General features: G+C 38.9%; 1 protein-coding gene across 1 annotated transcript; it reads left to right on the top strand.

Annotated features, from left to right (window-relative positions):
• The first annotated feature begins 6,062 nt into the window (after positions 1-6,062).
• On the top strand, positions 6,063-6,887 carry LOC140015880 (uncharacterized). Its single transcript, XM_072068708.1, has one exon. The coding sequence runs from the start codon at positions 6,063-6,065 to the stop codon at positions 6,885-6,887; it is 825 nt and encodes a 274-aa protein (XP_071924809.1).
• Positions 6,888-16,785: the final 9,898 nt, after the last annotated feature.

Genomic DNA, 16,785 nt, shown 5'->3' with positions numbered 1-16,785 from the left:
GAAATTCGCGAGCTGCAAAACAAACTTTCTGGTTCTGTCTGTAAGTTGAAGGAAGAGAGGGAGAGGTCGTGCGTGAGTCTCATCCGTTTCCCTTTCAACCTCCACCAGCTGCAACCATCTTCACCGCAACACCATTCCAGTTGCAACCATCTTCACCGCAACACCACTCCAGCTGCAAACCAAAAATCAGGACCAGATAGTGTGCGCGAGCCGAGAGAGGAAAATTTCATAGCTTTCTTGTGCGTGAGCTGAGTTCCTAGCTGAGGTAAATTCGAGTCTTAGAATAGTTATTTGCTGGTAGATGAAGCTGTATCAGGGCTTGCATTTGTTGTTTGTGCAGTCGGATGATGAAATCAAAGTTGTGGAAAAATCTGTTTTGGAAGTAAAAATTTCTGCCGAGAATCTGACTGGATTAATGCCACTTAATTTGGTCTAATTTTGCTGTTTTGAGCCTCTAACCATGTTTAACTAGTAAATTTCAAGATGATTAAACTCTGCATGTGGATACTTAACGGGTTTAACTCAGGAAAAAAAAATAAAGATGAACAAGAAACCTGCTACATGCAAGATCATCCGAGAGTAGTTGTAGGAATTTCTGGATTTGTAGATGTTTATGGCTGCTGACCGAACCTGTTCTGAACTGGATATGATAAGTAAATCCTTTAGGTGGCTTTGCATGTTGATTTGTGTTATTGGATGATTTCATTAGAAGCATAAGACACCTTGATTTGGAAAGAAATGGACTGCCGAGTAACTGAAATGAAAAGGCAGCACTAATCTGTTTATTTGGTAACAATTTAAACTGGTGAATGTGATTACCTCACTAATAATAAGGTAATTAAGTCTTGCATAAGGCTAAGTAGCTCGGCTAACCAAGAAAATAAAATGAAAACAGAAAATTTCTTCATGCAAGTTCATCCGTGACTAGCTGGACAGATTTCTGGATTTTTGGGATGTTGAAGTTGTTATTCGAATTCGATTTTGAACCAGAAATGTTAATTAGCTAGCCAAAGGTTCACATGACGAATTTGAGAATCTAAAACCATGTTTTAGCCAAAGAAAAGTTGGATTTATAAAACCCTAAGTGCTGGAAAAGTGTTGATAGCCGAGGGGTATGAACCAGAATTTTCAGTTTGTCTTTGGAAATTTTAATTGGTTTCTGGAAATTTACTTTATTTTTCCCTTGGAATATAATGGTTTAGAAATACATAAGAGATGTAAATTTTAAGTTGTGTAAGTTGTATAGCAATGAAATATTGGATATATTGAAAGATGGAACCAAAAATGTTGGTATATAAATGCTGGAATTTCTTTTGTGATAGCCGAAGGTTGGGTTAGAATCTCAGCTTGGTTTTGAAATGTTTCTTTGAAACCTAATGGTTGGAAATGCATGGAATATGTTGTTTTAGAGTTCTATAAGAAATGTATGGATGGTTTGAATAAAAACCTTATGGTGTTAAAAGAGAAAAAGGAGTTTTTCACAAGTGAAAAATGAGTTTCCAGATTTTCGGATTTCACTGACCAGTCTCAGTAAAATGCTTATATCTTGGTGTAGGAAAATCCGTTTAAGGTGCCGTTAGTGGCATTTGAAACTAGAATCATGGGCCTTTGTTTTGTAGAAATTTCATATTTTTCCTCCATGTGTACTGCTGTCCGTGACTCCTCAAAGTAGGCTGTCCTGCTGGAATGTCCTGTTTCTTCATGAAACTGAATTTTTGACTTGGATCGAACATTTAGCTTATTTGTGGTTTGAATTCTTGATTGAATTGTGGTTGGAAGTGATTGATGTTTGTCAAGGGCTAATGATTGATGAAGCCCTTGGCCATTTGAATGATTTTATAAATATTAAAGTGTGATGAACTTTAATTGCTGGAAATTCTTGGAGGCCTTACCTTCGTTTTTATTTAGTTAAGATGTGATATGAGCTTGCCAAAACCAAGTGCTAATGGTTGACGAAGCCTTGGTCATTCATTTTATTCTTGATCAGAATTGAATCTGTGGAAATCTAGGGCTAATGATTGATGAAGCCCTAGTGAGATTTCTATTGGAAATGTTAGTTTGTTATATTGTTGAATCTGAAATATTACGTGCTTGCAAATCGGATTCGTAAGAAATCCGTTTTGGTCCTGTGAACTTGAGAAAGTTTTAAGCAAGCTATTTAAATATATCTTCACTCTTGTATGGTGCGATAAAACTTAGCACTGTATGTTAAAGTTAGAAACTTCGTGTAGGGATTTTCTAAACCTTGCCAACTCGATATTTCTTCCTTCAAGCTTAAACTAGCCTTATTACCTTTAGAAAATGATTTCCCTATTTTCTAAAACTCTAGGCTTTGTTTTACTTCTTTTCTTTTCTCTAAGAATTGTTCTTGGCTAGTTGACTATAGGAAAAGTTCCAAAATACGAGTTTTAATAATTTTAGTTAAAAGCATAGAAACTTGCTCGGCGAGAAACCTTATTTTAGGTAAAATAGTTTTAATGACAAATTTTGCATGTACCGTAACTTTAAAGAAATCTTTCAAAGTATCTTTCTAGCCCTGAAATCAAGTGGTTTGTCGACTTATTTCAAGAAAATAATACTAGTTACCCTTTTATAAGGAAAAGTATTTCCAGGAAAACTATAAGAAACATTTTTTTTCTACTTTTGTCAAACTTCCACCCAAGTAGATTTTTGAAATTACTTTGAGAAGGTTAACTAGTAAAATATTAGATAATCCACAATACGTACAAGCTTAAAAATTGAATAGAGGACTTATAGTTTCAAATTTTGATTTTTAAGATATTGCGAGGACGCGGAATTCGATTCCCAACTTGATATCTGAACTTCACTCTTGGTGAGTGTCCCTACCTGTTCTATGCTTACTTGGTTAAAGTGCTTTCTTGACTCGATATGTGATAATTTGCAAAACTAGTTTTTGATCCATCGAAGTGAGCTGTGTGTACTTTATCGCACTAGCCGTTCGAGTGGTGACTTGCGCGAAACATATTTCTCATGAATCCTTGAATCTAAATGTAGTTGCGTCATTGGGTGAATCCCTCGACTTCTGAATCCAACTACGAAAATGTCGCTGGGTAAATCCCTCGACCAATTTCCTGAGGGTATACTAAAGTATACTGCTCCCAATTATCTAAGGGTATACGCAAGTATACTGCTTCCAATTATCTAAGGGTATATCTCGAGTATACTGCTTCCTTAGTCGGTGTTCGAGCCCGGGACAGGGGTATGAATGGTGACGGGTTAGGTAACAAAATGAGACACTCTACGTGGATCATAAGTAGTGAGAGTTGACGGAGGGTCAACTACGATAAATGGTGATCAAGCGAGGAAAATGGCTCCTGAGAGCCCATGAATCCTACCTTGTGCTGTTATACGTTTTCCTAACTGTTCAATTTGGTTAAGTTATTACTCGCTGTTTGATTTACGTGATTGCATGTTTTGGGGCACCACTGAGTTTTAGCTCACCCAACGTTATTTTTTTTCCTTAACAGGTTCTGGAAATTGAAAGTTTTGAAACTTACTCATGTTTTCTTTTTGGAATGTATTTGAATACTATGACTTATTTTGTGGGCTGTAATGCGTTAATTGGGATAATGTACTTTTATTTTGGATTGCCACTTGAAATTGGAAAATGTGTAAACCCTAATTCGAGTGTTTGGCTTGTAAGTTTGTATTAGTGATGTATGTAATTATCTATCCGGATTGGTACGACTTTATACCTTGGTATGTAGCACGTGGGACGTTTTAAGAAATTCGATTGGCTATTTTAAATCACTGCTATCTCTGAAGTTAATGTGGTTTTAGTGACGGTCTTCTTCGGGAAAATTGTTTTGTAATAGATCAGGTTATTCTTCGAAAGGATTTGGGTTAGAATGCTTGCGTGAGTCCTGGCGAGAGTTGGGCAGACGGCCCGCCAACCCTTTGGTTCGCCTTAGGGGGAAGTGGGGTCGCCACAGGTGGTATCAGAGCCTAGGTTAGAAAAGTTATTTGAAAGACATATTAGGTGTGTTAGAAACCCTAATCCTCTCTAGGAATAAGAATTGAGACCATTAGAAATACCTTAAGTAATATACGATCCGGTTAGCTATTTAAGTTCTAACCTTTAAGTATGGATTATTTTGCAGGTATGGAGAATGGTAACGGCCATGCTAATGGTAGTAGCGAGGCTAATGGACATGTAGAGCCGCTAAGATCCATTTCCTATAGGCCTCGAGGTGGAGGAGACCGAGTTCGATACTCACCTGCTGATAGGCACCCTAGATGCCAGTGTAGAGCCACGTACGCGTATCCCAACGCCTTGGTGTTATCCCTTGATGATGAGCGCCGTCACTTGTGGGACACTAACCACACCTTGACCCAGGATGTGGAGGAGCTGAGTATCATGGTGGATACCCAGTTCGACCGCATAGCCGATTTGGAGATTAGGCTAGCTACTGAGCATAATATGCTGGAGGCTGCTCGTTTGGAGATAGAGCGACAGAGGTCTAGGGTGACCCGACTAGCTGAGGGGATCCGTGATAGGAGTGCTGGCATCAGGGCTGATGCTGCTATGCTAATGGACGAGGCCATTAGTTACCTTCAGGGTAACGAGCAGGCAGGCGCGGAGGAGGATCCAGAGGAGGATCCGGCTGAGGACGTTGCTCCTGATAGCCCTGCTGAGGGTTAGATTAGGTTGACTTGATAGTATTAGATATGTAGGACCAGAAAAAGGGACATTAGTCAAGTCATCAAATTTTGTCTAGGTGAATGACTTGCTTCCGAGGCACCATATCCCTAATTTTTGTTTAAGGGATTATCTGTATGTATTTTTGCTAACTTATGTGCCTTACTTTTGGAAATGTTCCAACTTGTTAATTGTATGACTGTTCCGCAGAAATATATGTTAAGTGTTTCATTTCCTTTTCCTCCACTTCCATGTTGATTTTAATCACATAAAGAATCATAATAATTAAATATAAATAAAATTTTTGCCTAATTGTCTTACCCTTCAGTAATAGGCATAATTAGGCCATGGATCGCCAAGTGATAGGAAGGAGCCGTGGGAGACCCACTAGACAACACCCGGAAGTAGGTGGTGATAGGGAACCCGAGGTCAATCGAGACCAAGGGCAAGAGGGAGTGGCCGGAGATCAAGTGGCCACCGCAATTAACCGTATTACTGACGTCTTATAGCGTTTGACTGAACATCAAGCCTCTGGGCCAGTGCACCGCCAAGGAGGCCCAACCGATTCCGAGGATTGGGCACTGGAGAGGTTTCTGAAGTTTGGACCTCCTAAATTCTACTGAGGACCCGAACCGGAGATAGCTGAGGGATGGTGGGAGAGAATCTCCGACATCTTCGCAGCTTTAAATTACACGGAAGAGCGACAGGTGACTTTCGCCGCATTCCAGTTTGAGGGAGCTGCTCGCTCCTGGTGGAATCTGGTTAGGATTAACTGGGACAGGAATCATACTCCAAGGACTTGGGCAAACTTCACAAGGGAGTTCAATGCCAAATTTCTTCCACCTCTCATCCAAGAGAAGAGAGAGGATGACTTCCTAAAATGTAAGCAAGGGGCGATGAGTGTTGCCGAATATGAAGTCCAGTTCACAAAGCTATCCCGTTTTGCTCCTGAATTGGTAACCACGGAGCAAAGGCGAGTCAGAAGGTTTGTGCAGGGACTGAATGTAGAAGTACAGGAAGGTTTAGCTGCCGTGAGGATAGATACTTTTGCAGATGTCGTCGAAAAAGCCCAAAGAGTTGAAGTAGTTAGGGCTCAAGTGAAATCTTTTCAGGCCAAGTGGGCCGAGGAACCAGTGGAGTGACTAGTCCTGGAGCACCACGAGGCGCACAAGCAAAAGGAACCGGGGCAAGGAATACAGGGGGACGAAATAATGGAACTAGAGTGGGACCGATTGGAAGGGGGCAACCTAGGAATACCTCGCAAGGAGGCCGAACAATAATTCCCCAAGCGAATTGTGCATATTGTAAGAAACCTGGCCATACTATAGATGGTTGCTGGAAGAAACAAGGAAAGTTTTTGAGATGCGGAAGTAGCGAGCACCAAATTTCTAGATGTCCAAAAATGCAGGAAGGGAGTACTCCAAACGCTAGACCAAACACTTCTGGAGAGAGCCGGCCAACAGTCCCTGCCAGGGTGTATGCTATAGATGACCAACCTGTACCTGATTCCTCGGAAGTCGTGGAAGGTACTCTCCCCATTTTTCATCGATTAGCTAAAGTGTTAATTGACCCTGGTGCAACTCATTCATTCGTAAATCCATCATTTATGTCGGGAATAGATGTGAGACGTGTTAGATTACCCTTCGATCTTGAAGTTAGGACACCAATGGGTAATAAGAAGATAATCGCTAGCTTAGCCTATAAGAATTGTGAATTCTGGATTGGAGAGCGTAAAATGCTAGTGGATCTAATCAGTCTGGACATAAAGAGGTACGATGTTATCATAGGAATGGATTTCCTAGGCCAGTATCATGCTAAGCTTGATTGCCGAGCGAAAGTGGTAGAATTCTATATACCTGGAGAAGCAACCCTGAGGTTAGATGTTAAGGGTAGGTTAGCATCATCTGCTATGATCTCAGGAATACGGGCGAGGAAAATGTTGTCAAAAGGAGCTCAAGGTTTCTTAGCCTTCTTGATTAATGCTCCCAGTGATCAAGTGAAGTTAGAAGATGTACCAGTGGTACGGGAATTTCCAGATGTGTTCCCCGAAGAACTAAAGACCTTACCGCCGGAGAGAGAAGTGGAGTTTAAAATTGACTTGGTGCTTGGAACGGCTCCAATCTCTAAGACTCCGTACCGTATGGCTCCTGCCGAGCTAAAGGAGTTGAAAATCCAACTGCAAGACCTCTTGGAGAAAGGTTTTGTGAAGGAGAGTGATTCACCATAGGGAGCACCCGTTCTATTTGTTAAGAAAAAGGACGGAAGCTTGAGTTATGTATCGATTACCGAGGGTTAAATGAGATTACAATTAAGAATAAATACCCTCTACCGTTGATAGATAGTTTGTTCAACCAACTGCAAGGGTCAGTAGTTTTCTCTAAGCTGGATTTGAGGCAAGGGTATTATCAGTTAAAGATTAAGAAGGAGGATATACCCAAGACTGCTTTTAGTACGAGATATGGACATTTTGAGTTCGCAGTCATGCCTTTTGGTTTAACTAATGCACCAGCGGCATTCATGGATTTAATGCAGAGAGTCTTTAAGAAGTATCTGGATCAATTTGTAGTGGTTTTCATCGATGATATCTTGATATACTCTAAGACTCGAGAGAAACATGTTAAGCACTTGGAGATAGTCTTGCAAATATTAAGGGAGCAGAAACTGTATGCCAAATTCAGCAAGTGTGAGTTTTGGCTGGATGAAATATCTTTTCTAGGGTATAAAGTTTCCAAGGAGGGAATTGCCGTGGATCCGGCAAAAGTTGAGGCCGTTATGAATTGGAAGCAGCCAGAAAACCCAACTGAAGTTAGAAGTTTCTTGGGATTAGCAGGGTATTATAGGTGATTTATCAAGGATTTTTCGAAGATTGCTGGACCCATGACCGAGCTAACCAAGAAAGGGAATAGGTTCATTTGGACTCCGAAGTGCGAGTCAAATTTTCAGGAATTAAAGAAGCGTTTAACATCCGCTCCTGTTTTGGTGTTACCTGACGGAGGCGAAGGTTACGCCGTGTACTCCAATGCTTCTGGAGAAGGTCTAGGATGTGTTTTAATGCAAAATGGCAAAGTGATTGCCTACGCTTCCAGGAGACTGAAGCCTCACGAACAAAACTACCCAACTCATGACCTAGAGTTAGCAGCAGTGATTTTCGCCTTAAAGAAATGGAGACACTACTTGTATGGTGTGACTTTTGAGGTTTATACGGACCATAAGAGCCTCAAGTATTTGTTCTCCCAGAAGGAACTAAATTTGAGACAAAGGCGATGGGTAGAATTTCTGGAAGATTACGACTGTTCAATTAACTACCACCCAGGAAAAGCTAATGTGGTAGCTGACGCACTAAGTAGAAAGACCCAAGTAGCAGGGTTAATGGTTAAAGAGTGGGACATGTTAGAGGAAATAAGTGGTTGGAACCCTCGCTTGGAGAAACTGAAGATATTATTTGGGAACTTATCGTTAAAATCACCATTACTAGAGCGTATTAAAGAGGCCCAGAAAACGGACCCTATGATTCAGAAGAATTTGGAGAAAGTGCAAAAAGGGGAAACCCTAGATTTTAAATTAGGGTCTGAAGGTGTATTGAGGTTCCGAGATCGAATTGTGATTCCGGCAGATGAAGAGATAAGAAAAGAAATTTTAGAAGAATCACATCGATCGAAATATACCATACACCCAGGTGTGACCAAGATGTATCATGATGTGAAGGGATTATACTGGTGGGAAGGTTTGAAAAAGGACGTGGCAGAGTTTGTACAGAGATGCTTAATCTACCAACAAGTAAAAGCTGAGCATCAGAAGCCCTCTGGTTTATTGCAACCGTTAGAAATCCCTGAATGGAAATGGGAACATATCACAATGGATTTTGTAACGGGATTGCCTAGAAGTCAAAAAGGATTCGATGCAATTTGGGTAATAGTTGACCGACTCACTAAATCTGCACATTTCCTACCCGTAAGCATGAGCTTTTCTTTGGAAAAACTGGTCAAGTTGTACACAGAAGAGATCCTAAGATTACATGGTATCCCTGTAAGTATCGTGTCTGATCGAGACCCAAGATTTGTCTCACGTTTTTGGCAGAAATTTCAGGAGTCTTTGGGGACCAAGTTGAAATTTAGTACTGCTTACCATCCCCAAACCGACGGGCAGTCGGAAAGAACAATTCAAACTTTGGAGGATCTGCTGAGGTCGTGTATATTGGATTTTGGAGGTAAATGGAGTAAATATATGACCTTAGTAGAATTTGCGTATATCAACGGTTATCAATCCTCAATTCAAATGGCACCTTACGAAGCGTTGTATGGGAGAAGGTGTCGATCTCCGATTAACTGAGATGAAATAGGAGAGAAGAAGATTCTAGATCCAACAGCGATACCTTGGATAGAAGAAGCCCAGAAGAAATTGAAACTAATTAGAGAAAGGCTTCAAACCGCCCAGAGTAGACAAAAGAGCTACGTCGACACAAGGAGGAAAGATTTGGAATTCGAAGTATGAGACAAGGTCTTCCTAAGAATTAAACCCTTGAAGGGCGGAGTAGTGTCTAAGAGAGGTAAGAAGTTAAAGCCAAGGTATATCGGATCTTTCGAAATTTTGAAGCGAGTTGGGAATGTAGCATATCAGCTGAAGTTACCCGCAAGCATGGCTAAGGTTCACGATGTATTTCACGTTTCCATGCTTAAGAAATATTATTCCGACCCAAGTCATGTGCTGCCACTGGAGGGAATTGAGGTGGATGAGACGTTAACGTATGAAGAAGGACCAGTCAAGATTTTGGAAAGAGAAGTAAAGGAGCTAAGAAATAAGAAAATTCCTTTGGTGAAGATTCTATGGAGAAATCATGGACTTGAGGAAGCAACTTGGGAATTAGAAGAGGAAATGCAGAAAAAGTACCCTGATTTATTTCCTTAGAAAGTGTGAATTTTGAGGACAAAATTCTTTGTAAGGAGGGGAGGATGTGAGAACCCTGAAAATATATATAAACCAGTGCATATTTCATTTGCATTTCTTTTATTCCTTAATAATTTCTAGCATTACTTTTACTTGTTCGCAATTAAGTACGTAAAAATAGGTTTATGTGAAAAATAATATAATTTTTCTAAGTTATGAAATTTCTTGGTTTTGCTAGACTAAATTAATATCTTTAGAGTTAGATTAAATTTTTCGCCTTAACATAAAATGTTAGAATACTTAAATTCCTTTATGCAAAATTAATGATACTTGAGCCGATTAATCTTATTACTTTAAAATAAATTACTCGAAACTCAATGATTAATTCCAAATAGTTGCTAGCATTATAGGTTAAAAAGGAAATTTTTCACGGTAAGACGAAATCAATGAATTTTAGATAAATATTATACAAGTATGCGAAACATACTCAAGGCATGAAATTACGATAATTAAAGTCTTGCATGACTAGTGTATAATTAGGCTTTCAAATCACACTTGGGGATAATTTTTGGAGTTAAGTTAGAATGGAGAATTTAAGTAGAGGTTAGGAAGCAAAGTGAAAAGACTAAAATGCCCTTACAACCACAACATTTCCATGCAAAACCAAACAATCCCTCTGACAGCATTACAATCACCGCACCATCCGACCAATAGGAATTTTAACTATCTCAACACTCAATCTCTTCTCAAAACAGCGGCACCATACCTCTTCCTCTTCATTTCATATTCCAAACCACCACTGCACTTCTACTCTGCCTTGCTATTGTCGACAAAGGGAGAGAGTGAGGGAGAGCCGCACTCTACAAACCGAGAGAGGGAAATCCGCAAGCTGCAAAACAAACTTTCTGGTTCTGTCCGTAAGTTGAAGGAAGAGAGGGAGAGGTCGTGCGTGAGTCTCATCCGTTTCCCTTTCAACCTCCACCAGCTGCAACCATCTTCACCGCAACACCATTCCAGCTGCAACCATCTTCACCGCAACACCATTCCAGCTGCAACCATCTTCACCGCAACACCACTCCAGCTGCAAACCAAAAATCAGGACCAGATAGTGTGCGCGAGCCGAGAGAGGAAAATTTCATAGCTTTCTTGTGCGTGAGCTGAGTTCCTAGCTGAGGTAAATTCGAGTCTTAGAATAGCTATTTGCTGGTAGATAAAGCTGTATCAGGGCTTGCATGTGTTGTTTGTGCAGTCGGATGATGAAATCAAAGTTGTGGAAAAATCTGTTTTGGAAGTAAAAATTTCTGCCGAGAATCTGACTGGATTAATGCCACTTAATTTGGTCTAATTTTGCTGTTTTGAGCCTCTAACCATGTTTAACTAGTAAATTTCAAGATGATTAAACTCTGCATGTGGATACTTAACGGGTTTAACTCAGAAAAAAAAAATAAAGATGAACAAGAAACTTGCTACATGCAAGATCATCCGAGAGTAGTTGTAGGAATTTCTGGATTTGTAGATGTTTATGGCTGCTGACCAAACCTGTTCTGAACTGGATATGATAAGTAAATCCTTTAGGTGGCTTTGCATGTTGATTTGTGTGTATTGGATGATTTCATTAGAAGCATAAGACACCTTGATTTGGAAAGAAATGGACTGCCGAGTAACTGAAATGAAAAGGCAGCACTAATCTGTTTATTTGGTAACAATTTAAACTGGTGAATGTGATTACCTCACTAATAATAAGGTAATTAAGTCTTGCATGAGGCTAAGTAGCTCGGCTAACCAAGAAAATAAAATGAAAACAGAAAATTTCTTCATGCAAGTTCATCCGTGACTAGCTGGACAGATTTCTGGATTTTTGGGATGTTGAAGTTGTTATTCGAATTCGATTTTGAACCAGAAATGTTAATTAGTTAGCCAAAGGTTCACATGACGAATTTGAGAATCTAAAACCATGTTTTAGCCAAAGAAAAGTTGGATTTATAAAACCCTAAATGCTGCAAAAGTGTTGATAGCCGAGGGGTATGAACCAGAATTTTCAGTTTGTCTTTGGAAATTTTAATTGGTTTCTGGAAATTTACTTTATTTTTTCCTTGGAATATAATGGTTTAGAAATACATAAGAGATGTAAATTTTAAGTTGTGTAAGTTGTATAGCAATGAAATATTGGATATATTGAAAGATGGAACCAAAAATGTTGGTATATAAATGCTGGAATTTCTTTTGTGATAGCCGAAGGTTGGGTTAGAATCTCAGCTTGGTTTTGAAATGTTTCTTTGAAACCTAATGGTTGGAAATGCATGGAATATGTTGTTTTAGAGTTCTATAAGAAATGTATGGATGGTTTGAATAAAAACCTTATGGTGTTAAAAGAGAAAAAGGAGTTTTTCACAAGTGAAAAATGAGTTTCCAGATTTTCGGATTTCACTGACCAGTCTCAGTAAAATGCTTATATCTTGGTGTAGGAAAATCCGTTTAAGGTACCGTCAATGGCATTTGAAACTAGAATCATGGGCCTTTGTTTTGTAGAAATTTCATATTTTTCCTCCATGTGTACTGCTGTCCGTGACTCCTCAAAGTAGGCTGTCCTGCTGGAATGTCCTGTTTCTTCATGAAACTGAATTTTTGACTTGGATCGAACATTTAGCTTATTTGTGGTTTGAATTGTGGTTGGAAGTGATTGATGTTTGTCAAGGGCTAATGATTGATGAAGCCCTTGGCCATTTGAATGATTTTATAAATATTAAAGGGTGATGAACTTTAATTGCTGGAAATTCTTGGAGGCCTTACCTTCGTTTTTATTTAGTTGATATGTGATATGAGCTTGCCAAAACCAAGTGCTAATGGTTGACGAAGCCTTGGTCATTCATTTTATTCTTGATCAGAATTGAATCTGTGGAAATCTAGGGCTAATGATTGATGAAGCCCTAGTGAGATTTCTATTGGAAATGTTAGTTTGTTATATTGTTGAATCTGAAATATTACGTGCTTGCAAATCGGATTCGTAAGAAATCCGTTTTGGTCCTGTGAACTTGAGAAAGTTTTAAGCAAGCTATTTAAATATATCTTCACTCTAGTATGGTGCGATAAAACTTAGCACTGTATGTTAAAGTTAGAAACTTCGTGTAGGGATTTTCTAAACCTTGCCAACTCGATATTTCTTCCTTCAAGCTTAAACTAGCCTTATTACCTTTAGAAAATGATTTCCCTATTTTCTAAAACTCTAGGCTTTGTTTTACTTCTTTTCTTTTCTCTAAGAATTGTTCTTGGCTAGTTGACTATAGGAAAAGTTCCAAAATACGAGTTTTAATAATTTTAGTTAAAAGCATAGAAACTTGCTCGGCGAGAAACCTTATTTTAGGTAAAATAGTTTTAATGACAAATTTTGCATGTACCGTAACTTTAAAGAAATTTTTCAAAGTATCTTTCTAACCCTGATATCAAGTGATTTGTCGACTTATTTCAAGAAAATAATACTAGTTACCCTTTTATAAGGAAAAGTATCTTCAGGAAAACTATAAGAAACATTTTTTTTCTACTTTTGTCAAACTTCCACCCAAGTAGATTTTTGAAATTACTTTGAGAAGGTTAACTAGTAAAATATTAGATAATCCACAATACGTACAAGCTTAAAAATTGAATAGAGGACTTATAGTTTCAAAATTTGGTTTTTAGGATATTGCGAGGACGTGGAATTCGATTCCCAACTTGATATCTGAACTTCACTCTTGGTGAGTGTCCCTGCCTGTTCTATGCTTACTTGGTTAAAGTGCTTTCTTGACTCGATATGTGATAATTTGCAAAACTAGTTTTTGATCCATCGAAGTGAGCTGTGTGTACTTTATCGCACTAGCCGTTCGAGTGGTGACTTGCGCGAAACATATTTCTCATGAATCCTTGAATCTAAATGTAGTTGCATCGTTGGGTGAATCCCTCGACTTCTGAATCCAACTACGGAAATGTCGCTGGGTGAATCCCTCGACCAATTTCCTGAGGGTATACTAAAGTATACTGCTTCCAATTATCTAAGGGTATATCTCGAGTATACTGCTTCCTTAGTCGGTGTTCGGGCCTGGGACAGGGGTATGAATGGTGACGGGTTAGGTAACAAAATGAGACACTCTACTTGGATCATAAGTAGTGGGAGTTGACGGAGGGTCAACTACGATAAATGGTGATCAAGCGAGGAAAATGACTCCTGAGAGCCCATGTATCCTACCTTGTGCTGTTATACGTTTTCCTAACTGTTCAATTTGGTTAAGTTATTACTCGCTGTTTGATTTACGTGATTGCATGTTTTGGGGCACCACTGAGTTTTAGCTCACCCCACGTTATTTGTTTTTCTTAACAGGTTCTGGAAATTGAAAGCTTTGAAACTTACTCATGTTTTCCTTTTGGAATGTATTTGAATACTATGACTTATTTTGTGGGCTGTAATGCGTTAATTGGGATAATGTACTTTTATTTTGGATTGCCACTTGAAGCTGGAAAATGTGTAAACCCTAATTCGAGTGTTTGGTTTGTAAGTTTGTATTAGTGATGTATGTAATTATCTATCCGGATTGGTACGACTTTATACCTTGGTATGTAGCACGTGGGACGTTTTAAGAGCTTCGATTGGCTATTTTAAATCACTGCTATCTCTGAAGTTAAAGTGGTTTTAGTGATGGTCTTCTTCGGGAAAATTGTTTTGTAATAGATCAGGTTATTCTTCGAAAGGATTTGGGTTAGAATGCTTGCGTGAGTCCTGGCGAGAGTTGGGCAGACGGCCCGCCAACCCTTTGGTTCGCTTTAGGGGGAAGTGGGGTCGCCACATAAGGCACTCCCTTACCCTAGCCAAAGCTAGTTGCGTGACTTAGTCCTTCTTTTCCTAATTCTTCTACCCAAAATATGTGTTGTATGTTGGATGTGACTAATGGATATGAAAAAAAATGCAATCCTAAATCTAAAAATGTTTCTTATGAGGCTTTTTGGTTCCAACCACATGAATTGTGATGGCCAGTAAGGAAAGCCCTCATAGAAATCATGAATAATGCAAATGAATACTCAAGTATGAGTGTAAGTGTGCAAATGTAAGAAAAGTGCAAGTGTGTCAATTGAGAAAATGAAGGTGTGTGTGTGCCAATTGAGAAAATAAAGGTGTTTGTGTGCAAGTGGATGAAAATATGGTATAATAGTAGTAAATGCATATAAGTGCAACTATGTGCAATTTGTGAGGTAGAAAATAAATAAGTAATAGGAAAAAAAGAAAAATGTACGAACATGGCATGTGGATTGAGAAAAATATAAGTAGTGAAAGAATGTGGATAAAGAAAGTGAGGATATGATAAGAATGAGAGTGTATGAACCTAGAGGAATGCATCAAGTCGGGTACGGGAATGACTCATAACTTCACGATTTTAATTTTCCCTTTGATTAGAAGGAAGAACTAGCATGCTAAGGTTATTTTGTAGCCACACTCGCTCGTTTCCCTTACCGAAAGGGGACTCCCAAGCAAATGTACCCTATAACTAGCATGAAGATGCAAAAACCCAAAATGAAGGGGAAAAGGTTGGAGGAGCATGCCAAATGATAAAAAACTAAGAAAAATGCATGGAATGTAATGAAACATACAAAAAATGCACTAGCGAGAGGGACGGGCCTAATGGGTCTAGCATTGGACTAACCCTTCACTAAATTCTCACTAGCGTTGGACTAGTGAGAAAATCGGAACAAAGCGCCACAACTAGCGTTGGACTAGTGTGGACTCGAGGAAGGGACCACAACTAGCATTGGACTAGTGTGGTGTCGTCCATATTCATTACAAATCAAATAAATCATGTAAAGGCTAATAAAGCAAATAAACACATAAATCACATGTAGCACATAACACATAAGCATGGTATCTAGATGCAAGACCCTAAGAAAGCAAGTAACAAGTAGCACGTAAGCATGCAAATCACATAGGGCAAATAAAGCAAAGGAAGCCCTATCTATTACAAAGGGGGATGCCTACTACAATCTAAAGGGGAAACGGAATAAAATAAATAAAATAAATACCTAACTATTACAAATTTGGCATTCAAGTGCCTTCGAATGACTTGCTAATTCAAAAGACGAAATAAAAAGAAAGTGAAATAGGCAATTAGACATAAAATGAAAAGCGAATTAAAGCATGCATATTCACACATAACATTTAGGAGCACGTAGGAGAAATAAAATCAAGAAAAATAGAGGTTACCTCCCTTGCAATGGAAATGAAATGAAGGGAATGTTAGCTTCAAAACAATAAAAAGGGTCAAGGCACCTCAAATAGCGGGATAAACATGAAATTGAACCATTGAAAGCATTTAAACAACTAAACAGTCCATGATTCAAAAAATTAGGGTTCGATTGAAAGGAAAAAGGAAGTTTGAGGGATCAATTTGATTGGCTTTTTCAATTACTCGGGCCAAATTAGCATTATGGGAGACTTGAGAGGTTAAAGTGTAAATTCTTCTTTTGGTTTTCATTCATGCATACGTAGAAGGCTGAAATTTCTGCAACTAACTAAAAATGAAACCCGCTGCCTTTTTCAGAACAGCAAGTTCCGCAACCTAAAGTGCAAGTCTGCTACATTTGGCTTCCAAATTCGAATTTCAGATTCAGATAGACAAAGTTTGTTTGAGACCTCTTCAGCCAAACCTCACATAAACTTCAAGTCCTAGACCCAAACATGATTTGTACAATTCCCACGGAAGAGTTTTAGGCCAAAAAGACAAAAACAAAAACAAAGATGCAGTCGAGGAGCTTTTATCATATACTCGCAACGGCACATTAAACATTCAACCAAGAACATTCCACTTCTTTAACCAAACACTGAGATCATCACCAAGGAGTCAGACAAGCTATGCTTATGAACAAGACACTTTAATTCCTCCATGCATCAAAACCCAAACAAGAAAAACTGAACAAATAGCGCATGGTGCTTACTTCTCCTGATCTTCAAGACTATGTTTTCCCTAAATGCAGCCTTCATAGCATATTGTTCATGTTATCTCAAATAAGCAATAAACAACAGCAAGAAAGTCTAACCAACTACCACTTCAACGACCCAATAGAAAAGAAAAGGACCCTTCCAAGCTGCTGCAACATGCCAAGAGACCTCAGCTTGTTGCAGCAGATTTTTAGGCACAACTCTTAAACACAAAAGCATTCTAAAAACAGGTGAAAAGGCTCATCAAACATTCTTCCTAGTTTTCAACATGAAATTCTTAAAACTG

The sequence above is a fragment of the Coffea arabica genome, chromosome 10c, assembly GCF_036785885.1.
Source record: "Coffea arabica cultivar ET-39 chromosome 10c, Coffea Arabica ET-39 HiFi, whole genome shotgun sequence".
In the NCBI taxonomy this organism is placed as follows: Eukaryota; Viridiplantae; Streptophyta; class Magnoliopsida; order Gentianales; family Rubiaceae; genus Coffea; species Coffea arabica.
The sequence above is the reverse complement of the archived record's forward strand: the minus strand, read 5'-3'. Positions and strand labels throughout refer to the sequence as shown.

Bases quoted from the DNA above. Each gene is read 5' to 3' on its own strand.
- LOC140015880 (XM_072068708.1), top strand. From the start codon at position 6,063: ATGCAGGAAGGGAGTACTCCAAACGCTAGACCAAACACTTCTGGAGAG.